This window comes from Uloborus diversus, chromosome 5 (assembly GCF_026930045.1).
Source record: "Uloborus diversus isolate 005 chromosome 5, Udiv.v.3.1, whole genome shotgun sequence".
NCBI lineage: Eukaryota > Metazoa > Arthropoda > Arachnida > Araneae > Uloboridae > Uloborus > Uloborus diversus.
Window position 1 is genome coordinate 15,761,184 of NC_072735.1, and position 22,590 is coordinate 15,783,773.

A 22,590-nucleotide genomic window follows, 5' to 3' on the forward strand; every position below is an offset into this window, starting at 1 on the left:
CTCAAATTTTACTTTTTCTTACAGTTGTGACAATTTTATTATTTTTCTAATAGTCAAAGTTAGATAAAAAGTTTATTTGTAAAAACACTGTAAATATTACAAATTAAGCATACGCTTTAAGACATACATTTTATAAATTAGTTTTCAGATCTTTCTCATATTTGAAACACTTTCAAAAGAAATCCCAAAAGTCCAAGCCTAACAAACTGTACGTTGGTCTACGAGGCAAAATCACTCGGTTGATGGAATGTATAAGTCCGTTAGTTGCGGATATATCACATTGCACAGCTCTAGCCCTTCCAAACCGGACCTTGTCATTAAGGCTCCTATGCAGAGGCATAATGTTCCCTTCTAGTGTTCGTACATACTGTCGGTGGAGAGGTGAAGCGTGGTTGACACTGTTGCAGCAAAGAACTTCTGTAAAAAAGAAAAAAAACAATAATACTTTTTTTTACTTGATAAAAGACTTTTAGACATACAATCAATTGCTGCGTCAAAAGCTCTCATCCAGCTTTTCTTATCTCCATAAGAGATAAATCTGAGTTGAAAAAAGTTTTAATTCTGTGTTTTGTAAATTTCTGCAAACCAGTTTTTGGAAAAAAGGTTAATATCTTTAAATTTCCAATAGGAAGCATGAGTTACCTTGATCAAATGGTAGCAGCTTGATTTTTGCAAAAAAAAAATCAAACTATCGACATGTTGTGGGTTGATCTACCGAGCATGAATTGAGCGTCATGTGTATATAATATACGCAGAGTGGTCCGGTAATGGGTGTAACCCTCCCACCCCCCTCCCTTTTATTTTCAACTTTATGTTAGTTATGGTTACCTTTTTGTTTTATAGTTATCTTGAAGCCTTACGAGCAGGGACGGATTTGGAAGTGTGGAGGCCCCGGGGCAACGAAGGAGCAGAGGCCTCTAATCAGTATTCGAAAAGATCATATTTTCGAAAATATCTGGTACTTTGATATATATATCCGAATAGTTTGATATATATGTATATATCCAATATTTTCAACCCGTGAAAGTTAGGATATTTTGTAAAATTTTTATTGTGGGGCCCCAGGCAGTAGCCCCACCTGCCCTCCCTTAAATCCGGCCCTGCTTAAGTGTCCAAAGCAATAGTGGATTACCCGTAGTGTTGTAACTGTTAAAACAACTGAAGTCTGTACCATAATCTTGCAAATGTTTTGCAGCATAACATTTCAGAATCCCCGAAACTCTGCAAAATACCTGGAGATAAGTGCAGAATTTAGTTGTGTTATGACATAGAGGATTTTCTGCCGATATTTGTGATTTTTAAGACTTTAGGGGAAATGTGCATAACTAACATTCAACAGTAACTAACATAATATTGAAAATAAAGTGGAAGTACACCCACTTCTGGACCAATCTGTACATCAGTGCCATTTATACTTGTATATATGTACATTACTGGTATATATTGTCTAGGCAGGCTGGCTGGGAAGCCTGATGGGACTTTTACTATATAGATCTTTGAGATTTTCCCCCCTTGCAATAGCTGCAAGTAACAAACAATTTGAAACAAAATCTGCTATGTAGAGAGCTTTGTTATCCTTGATAACAAGGTTTTCTCATTTTGATTCATCCTGGATGCTGTCAATTGCTTAATATATATATATATATATTTTTTAAACAAATCAATCATACAGAGATTACATGATCGATCTAGGCTACATGAGTTGAAGACAAATACTGAATAAAAATAACAAATACACAAAAACATAGACAAAAGAATAAGGTGAAACAGGGTGTGTATCTAAAGTAACATTTATTTTATTTCAATAGGCTTCTCAAAATGCAAGTGAAACTGCGTCAATGTTGCTGCAGCCGATATGGGCGTTTTGACAATGGGATGTGTAGTTTGGCTCAAATGGCTTGAAATAAGCATGAAGTGATTATATTTATTAAAATTGGGGTGAGAAAATCTGGTTTGCTTTGTTAATAACATACTGCGATAGTTATTGGCTCTGCCAGCATAGGAATTGCTCCTTTTTCTTCTCTCTGAGCAGAGTAGAACTCCTCAAAGTCAGACATCTTGTTATCAGAGCCAATTCTATGTCACTCTTCATTTTGGATTGTCTTGTCTGGCTCTATCAGAGATATAAAGCTACTGCTTTGTACTTTGTTGTCTCAATGGTATAAACTTTAATTGAATCCAGTGTGAATTAGAAGAAAGGTAGTCTTATATTTTGCTGTTTATCAAAGTCTCCCTGTTTAGATATTATGAAATTCAAAAAGTATAACTGTAACCCATTTCCCTGTTTGATATTTTTCTTTGACTCGTTGTTTAGATCTTTATAGTTTGCTCAGTCCGTTAATTTTATTATTTGTTCCTCCTTTTATGATTAAAATGTTACATTTAAAACCGGTGCACAAGAAAAGGCATGGTATATGTTCTAGCTGTAACACATAGATTTAAAATCAATAATATATCATGAATATTATCTGGTATGCCAAAAATAATGAACTTAGAAGTTATCTAGATTAAATGAATGTTAGTCTGCCATTACATTGCAATTTTACTTTAAAGTCTATACCTGGTAAAACGTGCAGCCTCAATATTTCTTCTGCTTTAGTTTTGTTTTCCAGCAATTCCTCCAGTGTGATGTCATCAAGTTTCTCAAAGGCTTCGTCTGTTGGAGCTAAAAATGTAAAGGGCCCTTCCTCGTCCAGTTTTGTTAGTAGTTCTGTGTCTTGAAGAAGTTTTATAAGTATGTCATGCCCCTCCATACCTTTCAGTGTCTGAAGAATGCTGCCTTTGGGGGGCATAAGTACCTGCAAAAACAAAAGTTACTCATTTATGGCCACTTTAAACTAAGTGAGTTCCTCTGTTGGCCTAATCTAATAAAGCTTGTTTGTGATTTTATGCTTAAAAGTATTGTATTGTCATCAGATATTAAAAAGTCCTTTCCAAGGTACAACTAATCTTTAAACCTAAACCCATTTGAATTGAAAAAAAACCAATGCAATCATTTTAAATATTTCATTGTTATTGAATTTGAATGATTTGACTCTTGTAACTTTTTTTTCTTCAATTTTCTGTATTTTTGCCCTCTGAAGTTTTGACAGTATTGAAAAAATCATTATTAAGTTTAAAGTCAATTTTATATGATCAAATATCAATTGTATCAAAAGACCAAATAAAATATAAATTTTTTAAAAGATGAACCTCTAAACTATAGTCTAAGATTAAATGTATGGCATAATGCAAAGATTAATCAATTGTAACTACAGAAATTCAAAATTATGCTTTTACATTTTTTTCTTATTGCCATTTTAGATGAATTTTGGCAAACACAACTACATTATGACACTGATTTTTCCCCCCTATAACATGATGTAGAATCTTTTTGAAAAACAAGAATAATCAATAATAATATGCAGCAAAATCCATTTTTAGCTTAATAACAAACAAAAGTCATAAAACATTTCAAGAGTTTCATTTTCTGAAAGAGAAGCTTAAACTGCTTTAGGGTTTGAGAAATAGTCCTTTTAGCAAAAGTTATTTTAGCCAAGTATAATTAAAACATTCTCTCTATCTCTCCCTTATTTATTTTTTAAACATATATTTCCATTTGAATTAATTTACAGAATTATTTTTTGGAACCTTTAATGGCAAGACTTGAGATAACTGCCGTGCTTTCTTCTATAACTTAGACTGAAATAATACCTCCAAACATCTGGTGACATTTTAAATATTTCATGCATTCAATATCTATTTGGGTTTTCTGTTATCAAGTCGTTCAGAAATAACTACAGTTTATCCTAGCTCATAAATTAATTGAAGTTTGTTAACAAAGCCCAAAGTCAATAATTGAACAGTTGCACCGTGGTTATGGTGTATGGAAGCTATATCAATAGTATTTGATTTACGTTTCTTTGAAGATTCCCTGAAAAGGTTTGTCCAACTTTGATTAGAAGTTGATGAGTTGTCTTTAATGAACATACCTTGTTGATTTTGTGAAAGATGGCCCCACAAGCTTGATTGTCGTGACTCATTACATAGGCACATTGCACTGTAGCAGCAGTTACCAGTCCGGGAAACTAAACCAAAATGCAAAAATCTAAGTACAAAGTTAGTGAATTCATTGCATGATAGGTGTTGCGTGTCAGTTTACTTACCATTTCGTGCAATTTTAAATGAACCTCATGACCACCCATTGTCTTAAATCGTTTGTTGTCCTTGAACATGGAAGTAGGAGTGTGTGGCTGAATCAAATGACCGAGAATGACTGCTCTCGCTATGTCTTTATCACTCTGTAGTTCAAGCAATGTTTCATTGGACAGGCTCTGAAATATTCATATAGAGTATTTTAATGAGTATTTTTATTATATAAGTATGGACATAGTGTTGCATCTTAATTGAACATGCTTAATGGATGGATCATATATTGCGAACTTGGTCTTAACAACTATGAGGAATTTTTTCCCGCCCACTTAATTTACTCTGGTTATGGGCAATAGACTTGCTATGGATAGCAACCCCATAGTGATAATTTTCTTCTTCCCAGCACATCTGACAAATCTTGGTTCAGTGGTTGAAAATAATTTTTAATGATGGAAAAAAAAAGTCAACTACTTTTTCTGCCCGTTTAATGTGCACCGATTGCAACAGAAATATATCATGATGGACTTAATATAGCTAGCAAACTGGATGGCAAGGCTTTCTTCCTCCCAATGGACATCATAGTGCAATCTACAAATCCTGGTCTAGGTTGAAAAATTTTAATGATGAAATAATGTCAATGGCTAAGCAGTCAGCATTGTAAGAGCATGGTAATCAATAGCTTGCACAGAAAGTTTACAACTGACTTCTTGTCTATGTTACAATTGGTATGACTCCATCGCAGATTTGTTGTGTTTAGTAAGGCAATGGTGAGATGGAAAGAGCTGACATTATATACTGGTCAAGGATCCTGCCTGGATTAAACCAGAAAATAACAGCAACTTTTTTTTTGTTGTCGGCTCTTAGAAAGTTAAGCTTTTTAAGTTACTCTTGGAAATTTCTTTGACTAAATTTGAATTTCTTTGTTTATAAGAAAATTTTTAAATATAAATAACCAATAATAACAGTATAGCCATAAATCACTCTGAAACTGCATTAACCTGAAAATCTTACCATTAATGCTTCTTTGGAAGGGACAAAGAAGGTAACATTTTCCATTTTTTCCAATTCGGCCATTAATTCTGCAGTTTCAATCAGATCTAACATATCAGTTCTTTCTTCTTCTTCCAAAGCTTTTAAAAGACTTCGTGCTGAATAAGAAAAAGTATACAATACATACATGTATATGATATAAATAGGAAAATTAAACATCCGGAAATTATTTATAAAAAAAATCATTTAACTTATTAAATAGATGCTAAACCATATAGTTGGAGCTGTTTGTTAATTTTTACTGAATTCTAAAAGTTTTCTTTTATTATTCAAGCCATTTTATATTTTTGATAACTTTTAATTCTTTTTTTCGCTTTCAATAACCGTTTGGACTCCATGAAAACCAATAGAACCAACCATAAATGAGGCAATCAAACAAACCAGACACGTATTTTGTTATTAGCATCAAAATGAGAAAATAATCTAGTTAAAAAAGAAAAAATTCAGAAAGTGTGCCCTTTATTACTTGTTCAAAGCTTACCTTGTGGAGGAATCAGAACTTTATCGATGACGTGAATGACTCCATTCGTCCCGACTTTGTTTTCAGTCTCCAAAAGAGCTCCATTCACTCTCAATTTCTCAGTTTCATCCTTGGTGAGCTTCAAGTTGTTTTCCAACATATTTTTCACCCGAACTTGGCTGACAACGGCCGATGTGCATACTGTTTGTTTGACCAGATGTTCCAGCAGTATACCTAAAACAAAAATTAATGTTTTTTATTTGACAAAAAATACATAAGATATGGGTCACAGTTTAAAATTATTGTTTCGAACCATGCCAGTGCAAAAGTACAGCGGGAAATTACCTTCTGTGTGGGGGTTTTCGTCATAACCTCCCTTTCTTTGTTTCATACCAGGGATTGCCAAAGTGGCTTCTGCGGCACCCTGGGGGGCCTCAGTGAGAGATGAGGAGTGCCGTGATATATCCAAGGTATCAACATCTTTACTAATAATAAAGCTGAAAGTCGCTCTGTCCGGAGGATGTCTGTGACCCGCATAGCGAATAGACCGTTCGGCCGATTTTCATGAAATTTGGCACAAAGTTAGTTTGTAGCATGGGGGTGTGCACCTCGTAGCGATTCTTCGAAAATTCGATGTGGTTCTTTTTCTATTCCAATTTTAAGAAAAAGCTATCATAAATTACAAAATTATCGTAACGTGGAACCGTAACATGGGCACATACCAATTGGCGAGATACGAAATTATCATAACGTGGAACTGTAACGTGGGTACAAGCCAATTGGCGAGAAAATTCACCATATATTATTTGTAAATATACAGGCGAACCAAAAGACCTTTTAATTTTTCTATTACAGGCAAAGCCGTGCGGTTGCCACTAGTTACTAATAATAAAGCTGAAAGTCTCTCTGTCTGGATCTCTGTGGTGCGCATAGCGTCTAGACCGTTGAGCCGATTCTCATGAAAATTGGCACTAAATTAGTTTGTAGCATGGGGGTGTGTACCTCAAAGCGATTTTTCGAAAATTAGACTTGTTCTTTGACTATTCCAATTTTAAGAACATTTTACCAAGCTAATTTTCATAACATGGACGAGCAAACTACAATAACGTGGGTGAGCAAATGAACACAGCAAATTGGCAAGAAATACATCATCCATTATTTGTAAATATACAGGCGAATCAAATAACCTTTTAATTTTCTACTACGGGCAAAGCCTTGCGGGTACCACTAGTGTATAATATAATAGATATACACTAGGGTGCCATGAGAAAATTCTAATTCTTCAAAGGGTGCCGCGAATCGGAAAAATTTCCGAACCACTGTGTTATACAATCATATTAGGATTAGAGCAATAGGTGCTAAAACTAAGGGTTCGGCGGGGGGTTCTCCCCCAAAACAAGTGTATAAATGTACTTACTTTGTACACATCCTTCTCCAGACTCAATTTGCCTTAGCATGCCTCGAGGGAGTTTCCTGAAAGCTTCATCAGTAGGCACAAACACAGTCCAAGCTTGATCAGAATTTTTTAGATCTTCCAAAATACCATTTTTTTCTAAGACTGCAAAAAAATAATTAGTGTGTGTGTATTACATGAGGTAATTTAAAAGTCAATTAACATTTAAATACTAAATCGTATTTGCGGAGTGTATGCACAGGTAAAATTTTTTTTATAAGTACTTCAAAAAACATAGGAGCTGTATTTAAACATTTAAAAGCTTTTATTAGAGTTGCAGAGCTTTAGAGTACCGACCTCAGTGTCTAAAAGACACCATCCAATGACATTTCTCACAATTTCTTCAGGCATTCTTTACAATGCTTTTGTTCACATATATTACCTCTTGTTTACATTAACGTTAAGGACAATTGACACGTTTTCCCCAGAAGAACGGTTCTTTTGTTGACATCTGAATTTTAATGATGATTATGGTTTGTTGCTATCACACAAAACTTCATTTTTTAAAAAACTGTTAAGATTTTAAAAAAAAATCCCGACGTCATTTCTCACATTTTAATGTAGATTACTCTTTACATCACTGCATCAAATATTGAATTTCAAAACTGCAAGAGACTTTCGGATCAGATATTTAAATCGTTGATGTTATTTCATAGCCACTTACGTCTTTTCATGGTATTAAATTGTCCATCCTCTTCAAGCATATTTCCCAGTGACCGTGAAGCTTTTGGTAAAACACCTGACACCAAGTGGACGATGCCGTTAGTCGCGAAGTTGTTTTTCCCGCTGATAGGAATGCAATTAGCTGTAACTGCCTGAAATGAAACAAAATGTGTTGAAATGGTTATAGTAAAGCTGCCTAGCATAATTTGACATCATTTTAAATGTTCACTGTAAAAATTGTTGTTGTATGTTACACCAAATAATGGTACCAATTTGCTGGCTACAAGGAATGGTGAATCAGTTTTACCATGCTTTGGAGCAACATCAGTTTACTTTTGGCGTAGAATCAATTTCAGATGATTTGAAATGATTGTCGTTTCTAACTCAGTGAAGTCGTTGTTAGAGCTTGGCTATTACCATTCTGTTTATTCAGACTGTCATCCCTACCTCCATTCCCCAGGTCCTCATTTGCTCTCAAATGTACTTTTAGTCCAGTCTTCGTACCTTTTGACCAGTCTTCGGTAGCTTTTTTAATCTTCGAAAAGTCTTCCAAATTTCTGACAATGACACTTGATGATTGACCTACAGACTGCTTCTTCAGGTCGTGTTTGCCTACTAAACATCTTCTTTAACGATGCAAAGCATTCAAAGAAAGCGCAGTTTCTTTCCACTTTTTCCATTCAGCTCGCTTTCATGCCTTCACTCACTCTTGAAGTCTTACAGACAAAATTCATATATTACTATTTTCCGAAGTCAGAAAATTTACAATTTTATTTTATTTATTTATTTTTTAAATAAATAATCTGCATACAATAGAACTCCAATTATCCGAATTCCTACTGTCCGAATCGCTGATTATCCGAATTAAGACGGAACTGCGATTCGCAAAATGATTCTGTCTAAATGCTATTCCCTCGCGAAACTAGTCAAAACAGTTTCTTCTAACAGAGATGTTCAACAAGCAATGGCATTCATTTAAAGTATGCTACGTACATATTGTACTGATGTACAGCACTTGGTAAGTACGCGTAACATGTAAAAGTGTTGCCTTTTCATTTGATTAAAAGTTCTTTCTTTAAAGATAGGTTTTTTTCTCTCAATTTCAATATACATTAAATATTTTTTAAAATCAAGTGATCAGAGAAGTCTGACTGCGACTAGGAGGTCCCAGGTTTGAATCCCTGCTCGGGCATGGATATACTTTCGCTCTCCTGTCCTTGTTCGTTCTTTGTTGTGCTGTGTTCCCTTGTTGTGCTGTGAATGGTTGCCTGCCCTATAAGCGGGTCCTCATCGTATGCGTGTGCTGTGGCATTCGGAATTCACACCAAATTACGGTGCAGTTGTAAAAGTGAAGAAGAGCACCTCAAATGGGGTTGTTTCTTTCAGTCAAAAGTTTTAGTCACTGAAATTTATAGAATAAGAAAAAAAATAAATAAATAAACATTGATAGAGAACAAACTTTCATTTTCCCCAAAGCTTAATTTTTAATTATTTTTTTAAACGTCTGATTTTGGAAATAAGGCGTGGTCTTTGTGACGTCACAAATGATGTACTTTGGTGCATCCGTCTAACGCGTTTCCACGTTATGATAATCAAGAACAGGGGCGATTGTGTTCCGGTATTTTACCGAATTTCCGGTACTTTCGGACGTATTTCCGGTATTTTTATGTCCGAAAATACCAGAATTATGTTTTTTTTTTTTTTTTTTTTTTTTATGCTTTTATCTCCCTACCTTCGCAATTTTTTTTAAATTACATAAGACTAATCAAATATACCTGCAAGAGCATTAAGATGGACACCTATCCCTTAAGATGTACGAATGTCGAGATAATTTGTATAACACCAGCTCAAAAGTAACTTTGTAACCCATTAAAAATTTAATCAAATACACACAATATTTTGACTCAGAACTATTTAATACTATGGCAAAGGTGCACTTAAGTAATAGGGGTCAAAGATTACCCCCCCCCCCATTCTCGCATTGAAACTTTCAGGTATTTTTTGATAAACTCACAATCACCCCTGCAAGAAGCAAATTAAATATTGCGCTCTACGCTTGCTATCAACCATATCGTTGGCAACACATTGAGTGAAGAAGCTAATTAAATATTTTGCTCTGTGAATGGCATTTCATCATTTGTGATGTCATCGGCAGAACCGTAAACAATAAAAGCGCACCGATTCAAATAATTTTTAAAAAGTATTAACTTAGTCAAATTATATTTAAAAAATGGTCAGTTCCTAAAATAATTCTTTTAAAATTTCGGAAACAACCCCATTGCCAGCCTGGCTCTTATACGACAACTACAATAGTCCTTTTTTCAGAGAAATCTAATTATTTGAATTAGGTCGCAATTTATTCGGATAATTTGAGTCCTACTGTATAATATTTTTGAATAGAAAAATTTCAGCATATGTTAACCTTTTGTAAGCAATGTAAAAAAAAAGAGTAAGCAAAAGAAAAAAAGAAAATGCTTACTTGCGATGTGTGGTACTTGTTGATTCGTATTTTAGATTCCTCATCAAGTGTTTCTAGGAGTTGCTCGTTTTCCAAACTATCCACGTTTTTGTACCCAGGGACAATATGACTCAATACAACCGATGTTACGTCAGTGAATTTAGCTGGATTTATTGCAGATATCTCATTCTGAAAGCGAGAAAATATTGCACGTAAGTAATATAACATCAAGTGATTCATAAAAATTTGGTCGCTGAGCATGAATTTCGTTCGTCACTTACATCTTCGGTATCATCCTCAAAATCAATGACAGCTTCATTGGCAGGAGTGAAAACGGTGAAGTTGTCGGTTTGTAGCTGCTCTTGCAATTCTGATGTCTCTATCCAGCGTAGAAATTTCTTCATTTCTAATGTTTTTATGGTGTCAATGAGGTTTTCCATTTTTACTGAAAAGAGAGAAAGAATTCAGTGAACCAGCTGTGATTTAAATAGTATCAGCCATTTGCTGCTATTTATAACCGGGGAAAAGTTTTTTTTTTGAAGTGATAACTTCTTATGGGAGGGTAAACCGATTTGTGACATAACGCGTAACGGCGCAACTCTCGTCTGGCATTCCTTTCGTTCCCGCATACGACAGAAGCCCGCATGCTCGGGGAAATTCTGTTTCTTTTCTCTTTGGGTTAGCTTTAAAGTGTTAAGTGATAGTAGAAAAAAGTAATGAAACTAACAGAAATGGATGATCGTCGCAACATAACGCAATCTCCTAACGAAAGGTGAGTTTAACAATACAATATAATACCAATAACACTGTAAATAATACATATTCAAAACGGCATTTAATCTTTAAATTTATTTTGAAAACAAAAGCTTTTTGCGATTAGTTAATACTAAAAATATCTCGCTTTATTTAGGGTTTTGAACTGTGATAATGTGTACATATTTTAAACGAACTTCATCCCAGCAGGCTGGTGTTGGGACGGCCGAGAAAACAAAAATAAATAAACATTTAGTTTGTTAATCACAGAGTAAAATCTAAAATGTTTCTTAAGTTTGAGTGTTTTTTCTGATAAACGAAATATTTAGAAACGACGCGTCATTTAATCTATTGTTTTTGCGCCAACATCAAAAATGTTTCAAAGTAGTCTGAATGGTAATCAAAGAATAAAATTATTTTTCATTTAGGACAATTTTGAAGTCGTCTCAATGAAGCAAAGCAACAAATTAATATTGCCAACATATATATATATATCTCCAAACAAAAATATTTCAAGTATTTTTCAATTTATTCATAAACAGCTTTTAAATTATACACAAGAAGGTTCTGCTTTAGTTAATGAAGATTATTATACAATTCCTTTAGTTTTGCCGGAGAGTTTAATGTTAATTTTGCTTCTGATCGAGCTAAAAATTTAGTATCGTTTCTACAATCCAAATTACAAATGATTAATAAGCCAGAAGAAGCCACAAGTCATGGAACTGTACTTGATGTGCTCTTTGCAAGATTTTTAGATAACATACAATGCAAAAATTTCGTTGCTTATTATAGCTAATAAGCCAACTGTTACTTTCATAGGATTAAATAATGATAATAATTTAATCCTATGAAAGTTATCACTTCTGTCAAGCTTCCCGTGACGCACATTTTTTAAAAATGTTTCTGATTTTTCAAAAGGAATTTTTTTAAATTGTTTTTATTTCCTTCTAAATTCAAAGTATAAAAAAAAAGAATTTTACTCGTGAAAATTTCGAATTTTGATCAGAGCTGCATGTTGTAAGACTTAAATTTCGCTGAAATTATCTTGACCAAATTTGAAAAATGTCCGAGTGTCTATATGTGGTTGAACGCTTTTTGTGAGCGCTCTTAACTCAAGACTTAATGGATGGAATCGAACGAAACTGGGCACCGTATGTATTCCCATATGAATTGGGGCTGCTTAGTTTTTAGAGCCAATAGCTATCGAGCTTTTTGCTAGGATAGCGCGATATTATAATCTTAAGTACAACTGCAAGGCTTTTCAAAAAAAAAAAAGGAACTGAAACACAAATACATAAAAATTTCCATCTTTATCTCTTTTTTTTTCCTTAAAAAATAAGAAACATATTTTTAAAATGTTAAAAATTCTCTAAAATGCCGAGAATTTTTTTCTTTTCTTTCCTTTTTGTTTTTAAACAAGCATTTTAAAAAGTTAGAAAATGAAATGTAATACAAATGTGACGACCAGCAACTGACTCTTGGCCTAGCTAGGCTGGTCCTGGTCAATTTATTAGTCCTCAATGAAGATCAATGGACTTCTTAAAGCTATCGCCCCCCTTGTTCATTACCACCTCTTCCGGTAAGCTGTTCCAAGTGCCCACAACCCTACTAAAGTAGTAGTTTTTCCTTATTTAGAGGTTAGCCTGAGATTTGAATAGCTTAAAACAATGACCCCTCGTCCTGCTTTTGGTGCAAAAATTTAATCCATTAACATCATTCATTTTGATAAATTTAAACAACGGAATCATGTCCCCTCTGATACTCCTTTGCTCCAGCCTATACATATTAAGTCTGGTAGCATAATCTAAATCTGAAAGTCCCCTTACTAGTCTAATTACCCTTCTTTGAACCCTTTCTAATACACAAATATCTTTCCTCAGATAAGGCGACCAAAACTGCACAGCATACTACAAATAGTGTCTTACTACACTCCTATATAAAGGCAGAAGAACCTTCTTAGATTTGTTTGAAATATATCTATTGATAAACCCAAGCAGTCTGTTGGTTTTGTCTGTCCATTTCAATGACTAAAAGTAGTCCTTTTGACTGAAGGAAACCACCCCATGTGTCAGTACTTGTATCTTCAGTCTTCATTTAAAAGGGTGGCTGTACGAAAATTTGGAGAGCATTTTTGTAGTTTTTTTCCCCTCCAAGTGTTGTTTAGGGACAGTTTTCTGAAAGTTTTCCCGCATATAGATTTAACTTCCTGTTTTGAGTAGTCCTGCTTGCATTCCACGCAGCCAAAAGATATGTCTAACTATTTTTTTGGACATAAATGCTATTTTTTTAATAGAAGACTAGTTTAGAAACTATTTTCTGGTTCTGGCGACTATTTTGCTGACAATTTTTCATGCTACTAAAATTGTGGAACTATTGGCGGAACTGTGAAACTGATCTCATTCGGCATTATGAGAGCGAGCGCATCAAACCGTAAAAGTCGTTTCCCAGCAATGAGAGGGCTTCCGCAGAGAAAACACATTTTTGTCCGATTTAGTGGGGGAGAAGCTTTGCGGGCACGCAAAATTCTACTTTTTCTAGGCTCCCTTTCCTTTTTGGATTGAATTCCACTTTGTCATCTTTTAATTTTGTATTTTATTAATTGTCAGTCAATGTGAAATTATACCAGAATATGTCAGTATACTTCTATATTTAGTCTTCATTTAAAAGGGCGGTTGTGCGAAAATCTGAAGAGCATTTTTGAAGTCCCCCCCCCCCAAGTGTTGTTCAGAGAGTTTTCTGAACGTTTTCCACGCATATAAGTCGAACCTCCTGTTTTGAGTAGTCCTGCTTACATACCACGCAACCGAGATATGTCTATCGAATTATTTTTTTCTGTTTTTTGGCATAAATGCTATTTTTTTAATGGGAGACTATTTTACAAACTATTCTCTGCTACTGAAGACTATTTTTCAGACTATTTTCTATGTTGCAGGCAACAAAAGAGACTATTTTTAGTAGTAGAACTTGTGGCGGAACTGTGAAATTGACCACATTCGGCAATATTAAAGCGAGCCCATCAAACCGTAAAAGTCGTTTCTTAGCAATGGGAGTACTTCCGCAGAGAAAACATACTTTTTTTGTCTGATTCCGTGGTGGAAAGCATAGCGGGCAGGCGAAATTCTACTTTTTTAGACTCTTTTCTTTTTCTTTTTGGATGGTATTCTATTTTAAAGCATCAAAAAAGGGGGGGGGGATCTTGATTAAAGCTTTTAGCACGCAGAGTGAATTTTCTCTTAAAATCCTACACGAAAAATGAATATTGGATAGGTTTTAAAATATATTCATTCTGATTTTCATCTGTCGTTCACAACTTGTTTTTTCTTTATTCAATTTTTTTAACCAACTTCCAACTAGACGATATTAATGAGAGAATTGAATTAATTGTATTTTTAAGAACGAAATATTTCAATAAATTAAACATTCATTTCACGATTCTATTCATTTTTCATTAATTTTGAAAGTTACAATAAATTATTTTTACGTTATCTTCGAGAAATACCGTAAACCGGAGTTATACTTTAGACTGACGGGGTAATTTTATAAAAACCTGTTTTTTATTTTTGAACCGTTCTGGCGCTCTTAATTTTACAATTGGCGACCCCCTGGTGGTCTCAGGGTTTTAAGAATCACTTTTCAGAGTGCGCTGACATCGCCAATTGATTGAAACAGTAAAATGGTTTTGGCAACAGTGATTTATGTGTTATTCGTGATATCAACTGTTTTCAGTTTGTTGTCCTAACCTCTTCTAGTGCCACCAACTGAGCAACCTTTTGAATTTGGGTGAGTTATTTTCTGATTACACAACTTTTTAAGATGATTTTGTCTTTTTTTTTTATTTCTGTAACTCAATTCTACGATTTACTATGAATTAAAACATAAAACAACACAAGTTGAAGGGGTAACTTTGATACATGGAGAATTCTGAATATGGCCGCATCTGCTGCATTTACATTTAAAAAACACGCTTGATGTGATTTCAAGCTTTTTTCAACTGATGTTTTATAATAAAAGAAGTTTCCTATGAATTTCTCTCTTTATAGTTTGATTCAAACCTGATTCCTGCTAGATGAGCATGCTTAGAGTGGTAGGAACCACTCTACGTGATTTAAGAACCATTTTTTATTTAAAACCAGCTTTTTAAACCCAAAAAATGGAAAAATTGAATTTTGTTATTAAAAAAAACTCAGGTTATCTTTTGGATGGGGTAACTTTATTACAGACCATCGAAACAGTCGTTTTAGATGGAGAAAACACGTTGTTACAAAGTAACCCCGGATGATAAGGTAACATTAATTTATAAAAAAAATGACCCCCCCCCCTCCCTCCCTATTCAATATATCAAAGAATTTCAAACGGCAATTTAAAGCTGAGATGTTAAGCTATCGTTTGGTTCAAGAATTGTTGAAATATCTTGAAAAATGAGGGTGCTACAATACAAAATATGCGAAACCTGTATCAAAGTAGCCCCGGTTTACGGTATGTATTTTTTCGGAGATTTTACAAAATAAATTTGTTGTAAACTTTGAAATGCAGAATTACTAAGTTGAATTTTGAGAAATTGCGAGCTTGTGTGAAACCAAGCTTATATACTAAAAACACTCAAAACTTCTTAATATAACTCTCTCTCAAATAGCCATCCCACACGATATTTTGGGCAGAGTTACGGTAACGTTGGAGTTTTCGAAAATTTCGGTATTAAAGCCTTTCTAAAAGGTTCATCAAAATATTTTTAAAATATTGTCACTTAAGTTCCATTAAAATTTAAAATAATTCACCAAATGCGATTTACAAAGTCGCTGAATTCCATTAACTTTTTGATTAGAATTTCAAACAATTCGCAATGGAAGTAATATGATAAGCAGCTATAATTTACTTACAAGCACTACAGCCGGGCCTTCCATCAGTTCGTCGTACGTATCCATGACAACACTGACGCCTGCTTATAATTGTCTTTCTCATACCGTTCGTCTGGATTCTGAAAATTTCAAAGTGAATTATTTTCAGAACAACTATTTTGCAACAAGAAAACCGCCCGTCAATGTATGACGGATGAAAATTGCTGCTACATTTGAACGAAGCCATTGCCTGTTTGGTGATATTTTGATACTTGAAATTTCAACCCTAACTCCAGTGGATTAACTCTAAACTCCAGTAGATAGAGTTTATTGTTTTCGTTTCTTCATTCCCCTGAAACTACAGTCTTACCACTGAAACAGTTTAGTTACTGGATCCAGTTCAGCCTTGTCAAAATAAAGCATTTCCCTGCATGTCAAACGTTGCCAAAAATATAATGAAATTATAAATAACTAATTGAATTTTTGGTGCTTCAACAATGCGCCGTCACGCATGCTATGGCGCGAGTTTCATTGGTGACGTCAGGACGTTACTCGATCAGTGATTTTTGCTTTTATCTTAATATATAAAAATCAATGTCCTGAGATATATATATATATATATATATATATATATATATATATAAACGCACAGCCAATACCGCTGAAGCCTCAGACTTGAAATTTGGCCGGCATGTCCACATGATTACGAAAGTATCCACTAAGAAAGGATTTTTCGAAATATCATTTAGTTCGGGAGAAATTAATTAAAACCCCTTAATATCTGCGAAATTAACCCATTCATGCCGGTTGGTACAAAAATATACCAACCGGGAAAAAAAATTATAATATATAGACATAAAATAAATAAATACTAATAAAATTATCACAGTTTATTTTTTTTTTCGAAACCGGCATTAATGGGTTAAAACCTGTCATTGAAATTTAAATCCCTTATTTTCAGACTTTCCTCCATTCAAATCATTTATTCAGTACTTCATCTCAACTTTTGGTCGATAGCGAATTTTAAATTTGATATTGTTTTTGTTTCTCGCGTGATTCTTCGAGGCTTTTCTCAAGTCAAATAATAATGTTTCTATCTTTTGCTTTCATTTTTTCAAAACTAGAAACGAAGTTTTTAAGAACATCATCACAGGTGGACTATCCTTTTGAATTTAGATGAGTGCAGTTTCCTGTAAAAGTTTGCTTTGCAATAACCGTTAATAAGTCACAAGGACAGACATAAAAAGTAGCAGGGATCGATTTAAGAGAAGACTTTTTTTTCACACGGCAAATTTTATGTAGCTTGCTCCAAAGTCAGTTCATCAATCAGCTTAATAATTTTAGCACCAGAAAAAAAAAAAACTAAAAATGTTGTAAACAAAGAAGTTCTTGCTTAAACATAGGTATAACAATAAAATGTGGATGGCCTGTGTTTGCTAAGATAATCAATACTTTAAAAGGATCGTTAATAACAGTTAAAGATCGGTTAAGGACAAGGGCATATATATAAGGAGTCCAGGGGCCCCTGGATCCTCCCAAAATTAGAAAAAATTTATGTAATAAGTAATTATTACAGGGGTTTTTCGAAACTAGTTGCACCAAGCACTGTTAACAACTGCTAATTCCATTACCCGAACAATGCCGGGTACGGGAATGCTAGTATAGTATATGAGGATTAAAAGCTTATAGAAAGAGAAATCTACTTAGTTGGGTAGGCTGATTAGTGAATGAACAGCTCTTTTTTTTTAAAGCTTTTACTTAGATGAATAGGGAAGTTTTCGATTTTTCAATTTTATTTTTATATGATAGAGTAACATGTATGAACATCATAGGTGAAAAAATTTTTGCGATACGATAAGTAGTTTTTTTTAAATTAATTTTTAAAGTTCAAGCGCTTGTGACGTCAAATGGCATAGGAAGTGACGTCATGCGCTCTTCCGATAGGGGAGAAGCCGGAGGTCACGCATTCGACTTCGAATACGAAACGTAAAAGGCTTATCTCCTCGCATTTAACTCCTCGCGTTTCTGGAACATTAAAACTCTCATGCTCTCGGAAATATTCGAATATCATCATTGATGTTACATGAGGAAGATTTTTTAGATTGTGCTTTAACGAATCCGGTCTCCATAGTGTATTCAAAAGGATTATTGAATTTCTAAAAAATATAAATATCAGCGCGCTCAAAATGTCCCTAGCGAAAAGGGATCTTCGGCGGAAGGCTGTCCATTCGCGCCCTGTGACGTAGGTTCGTGACGTTTCAGAAGAGCGCTCTTTTGCGCGTGGATTTTTAAAAATCCATTAAAAATCAACCACGGTGTTTTAAAATTCGGCGATGGTGAATTTTTTAGTTTTGAGGGTCAATGAACAATATCCAATAGCCAAAATATGAACATTTAATAGGTAGTAGCATCCTTCTATCCAGCGCTTTTTAAATTGCGTAGCGCGGAACATCAGGGTTCGATGGAGATCAATCAAGTTTTCCGCGTTCTTTCCTTCTTTTTCAAATTAAAAATACAGTAAATTCCCGATAATTGGCGATCGGATTATTTGCGGGTCTTTCCGCTTTTTTTTTATAAACTGTTGTTAATTTTTTTTTTGCTTATGTTATTGTTCGTTTTTACCGTTTACATTTATTTTTTACATTCAATGTTAGTAGATGCAATGTAGCAATGGTTTTAGCTATAATTTAAATTTATGTGAGAGTGTTATTCACATTTTTTTAGCTATCTTATACAGTAGTATCGTTTTTTACCTATTATTCGGATGACTTATTTCACTTATCCGCGGTTACTGTGCCACCCTATTCCGTAGATAATAGAAAGTTTACTGTAGTCACTTAAAAAATCAATAAAAACAAATTCTGAGTGAAGCATCCAATCTATATTTTTCGAATGAACAGTAGAGAAAACAAAACGAATTGCAAATTATATAATCAATTATATTCAAATTATGACCTCTGAGACTGTCAGTAGAAGAATACGGAATTTTTATTGAAATGACATACATTCTGTCCACAGATTATATGGAATTGGCAAACGTCCAGTTAAGACGAGTCTATATGGATGAGGGGAAAAGTAAAAAGTTGACGCGCATGTTCTGCTCATTTGAATGTGACTCTGCTTAATATAAAGGCTAACATCTGCAAAAGCTGACATCCCTGAAAACTAACAGATGCGTCCATTTCCGACTGGAAACCGAAACTTTTCCTTTCCATCTAATCGGTGGTCAGACTGCATTTTTTTTCTTTAAACATGTGTTACTTTTTAATGACAATAAATGTTATTTGAAATGTTTTTCGTTTTTACTTCCTTTTCCAAAAAAGGAAGTATTGTATTCGCGAAAAAATTTTCACTCAAAATTCGGCCTTAATTTCCATTTTGTTCACCCCCGAATTAATGTTGAGTTTTTCTTCGACCCAACCACACGTGGATATATGCCTAGAAACGTAGAGACACCCAAAATATCCATTTTGACGACCCCCGAGTTAATTACAACGAATTTTCTCGTGACGTCCGTATGTATGTGCGTATGTGTGTATGTATCTCGCATAACTCAAAAACGGTATGTCCTAGAAAGTTGAAATTTGGCGCGTAGACTCCTAGTGGGGTCTAGTTGTGCACTTTCTCTTTTGGTTGCATTCGGATGTTCCTAAGGGTGTCTTTTGCCCCTTTTTGTGGGGAAATCATTGTCAATTTCGATGTAAACTCAAGTGGTGTTATAATTTGTCGGACACTTGGCGATATATCGCCAGTCTTTCGGTCGCCAATTTTTGTCGCCAACTTGGCGACAAATTTGGCGATTTTTTTTCTTTTAATTTGGTTTTACTTTGTCCACTGTTGGTGATATTTAGAGAGTAAACAATTGAATCACATTAAAATTGCCAAAAATGTGGAAATGACATCAAATTGGAGTAAAAGGAAGTCATGTGATGCACACATCAGCTCGTTATTTGAAGTAAGCCATTTTTGAGTGTTGCATTCAAACTATTTCTTGTAATGTTTTAGTTTCTTATATAAAAAAACAAGAAGGAAAAAACTTAAGTCAATCATTTTGAACACTTACTTTTTTGTACAAACATATGACGAATCAGAAGGCACACATTGGGTAGACTGAAAGTTGAATCCAATAATTCCGGACAAGTCAGTAGACTCTGCTTCGGGCTCTTCCACCTCACTCCTTTCTTCACATACATTTGGTCTGTAAGCAATCAAATAATTATATATGAGTTCAAACAAATATTATTACCTCCTCAAAGTAATAAAAAAATGTTATAGATTTGTTTCTGGGATAGTATTTATCCACTTAGTCATAGCTTGAAAATTATTATTAACAGCATCAAGGTTCTAGGAGGTTGTAAGTTCTCTGCTGTAAAACGGTATAATAGAATTTTTCTATGAAAATAAAAACTTTGTTTAAAAGGAAAGTTTTCAAAGCCAAAAAAAAAAAAAAAAAAAAATGTTGGAGTGCGATTCAGTATGTGCCGTCGAAAGTGACTTGTTAGCTGCAGTAAAACCATCTGTGGTCTTAGTGGAAGGGAAAAAAATAAAGAAAAATTATCACCTCGTAGCGTGAGGAAGTTATCTGTACAAATCATACTGCTGCTTGAGGAAGATACCTGTACAAAATAATTAACCCAAATCAATCATAGAAAATTACTGTTTTTTTTAGACACTATCCAATCACAAGCCCTACCGAATATATGAGAGTGTCGCAAAGTGCGATTTCCAGAACCTAGAATCAGTTTTTGGTTTACAGCATGTGCATACCAAGAAAAGGACATAGACGAGCGATAACACCAAGTGAGGACCAGTTCGAGTTTAACTGAGATGTTAAGCATTGATCAAACAGCGTATTGTTTCTAAGAATAGTCAATCTGAACTGCTTCAGACAAAGAAATTGCAATAGTTTATGTCGTGGAGAAACCACGAAATAAAAAAAAAATTAATTTGAATTTTGACTTCAAATTATGTTTTTCGCAATCACGAGTGTGTGTATGTAGGCGTGTGTGTTTGTGTGTGGGGGTATGTGTGTTTGTGTGTGGGGGGTATGTGTCTGTAGGCATGTGTGTTTGTGTCTGTGTGCTGGCATAAGTGTGTGGTAGTTGTGTGTATGAATGTGTGTGTGGGGGGGTATGTGTATGTGTGTGTAGGCATATATGTATGCGCGTGTGTGTATGACATGGACGCAACCTGGAGTCGGCTTTCGCTATAGGCGCGTGAGGAGCCCATCGAGGGTGAAGGTGCGGAGGGTGGCGGTAGGAAAATAAAATGATAGGACATCAAAAACAGTCAAGTGAGAACAATAAGCAATCGTGATTGCTCAAAAAGCTTTCGTTGGCTAGTAGAACAGATAAGAATATTCTCTAGAACTAAAGTAACTATGACCGATTTCACAAAATAAACAACATTTGCTCAAAATTTAATTCATTAATGCATGCTGCTGTCAACATGGAAAGATCGCTCCTGATGCTGCCTAATATATAAAGATGACTGAAGTTTTGGGATTTAAAATAAAAATCCAAATTGGACTTAATTTAAAATTTGAGTCTTAAAATTTCGCTTTTCTAGACATTGATGAGAAATTTTACTTTTTTTTTTGCCGGATTGCCGAACATGCATCACCGGACACGAATTTTACTTTTGAGGTGGACCGTGCAACGCTGGGCAATGCAGCTAGTACATCATAAAAGCAAAATAAAACTCTCTTCTTTCACATAGCAGGTAATTATGCAATTACAGTAAAACCTGTGAAGTTGACCACCCTTGTAAGATGACCACCTGTCTAAGTTGACCGCTTTTCAGGCACAGAATTAGATCTTATCATAAACCTCTATAAGTTGACCACCTGCTTAAGTTCACCACTAAAGTAGTGCACCGCAAGTGGTGCAACTTACACAGGTTTCACTGTACTATTTTTTCTAGTGGTCCTTTCTAATTTTTTACAATGAAAAACGGTGTTATACTACGTGAAATACATCGCCAGCTCAGTCATTTCCAGCCGAGGACTGCAGTTTCGTGCTTATTAGCACTCATCAGCCCGGCATAGGAAAGTGACTGAGCTGAAGATGGAAAACCTCTTCAGGAAACCAAGAGTGCCAAAAAAACTGGTAGCTAATATAGAATTAGCAGACCAGACGAGTGACATTGGCTAATGGGTTGTAAATTTACTGAATATACCTTGCCTCGCGTTCAATCTTTGAGTTGAACCGAACCATTGCTTTGTCACTCGTCTGGTCTGCTAATTCTATATTAGCTACCAGTCTGTTTGACTTTCAAAGCTTCCTTAAGAGGTTTTCCATTTCCAGCTCAGTCACTTTCCTATGCCGGGCTGATGAGTGCTAATAAGCACGAAACTGCAGTCCTCGGCTGGAAATAACTGAGCTGGCGAGGTATTTCACGTATTTCTGCTTTAGCCCTGGCTAATGGGTTGTAATTTACTGAATATACAGTGTTATACTAATTGATATTTACCCATTCCACCACGGTCTCAAGAGGCCGAAAGAAAACGAAAATGGAACAAAAGGATTGAAGTGAACATCCGTTTCGCCTTGCGCGGGTGTTGTTGCTGGTGTCTGCACGGGATTGAAAGTTTCTATTTCGTCCTCGTCGCCTTCAGTCTCTCTTTCTCTTTCTATAGGGACTCTGATAAGACCTCTCTTTGGTTTCTCATCCCGCTCTTCTTGCCTCCTTGAAGAAGAAATAAAGCAAAATTCAAGAAAGTTATTTAGTGAGAAACAGTCATACGAATGAATTCCTTGAAATTATATAAACCCGAGATAAGTGAAAA

General features: G+C 34.7%; 1 protein-coding gene across 1 annotated transcript in view; it reads right to left on the reverse strand.

Moving 5' to 3' along the window:
• Positions 1–53: 53 nt before the first annotated feature.
• LOC129223366 (transforming growth factor-beta-induced protein ig-h3-like) overlaps positions 54–22,590 on the reverse strand; it is a gene marked incomplete in the record, with an annotated part of 615,676 nt that continues 593,139 nt past the window's right edge. The window contains 12 exon segments of the mRNA XM_054857943.1: positions 54–417; positions 2,561–2,798; positions 3,972–4,067; positions 4,146–4,313; positions 5,143–5,279; positions 5,663–5,875; positions 7,059–7,199; positions 7,759–7,909; positions 10,237–10,404; positions 10,497–10,660; positions 15,846–15,943; positions 19,867–20,001. Of these exon segments, the coding sequence (XP_054713918.1) occupies positions 173–417; positions 2,561–2,798; positions 3,972–4,067; positions 4,146–4,313; positions 5,143–5,279; positions 5,663–5,875; positions 7,059–7,199; positions 7,759–7,909; positions 10,237–10,404; positions 10,497–10,660; positions 15,846–15,943; positions 19,867–20,001 (1,954 nt within the window).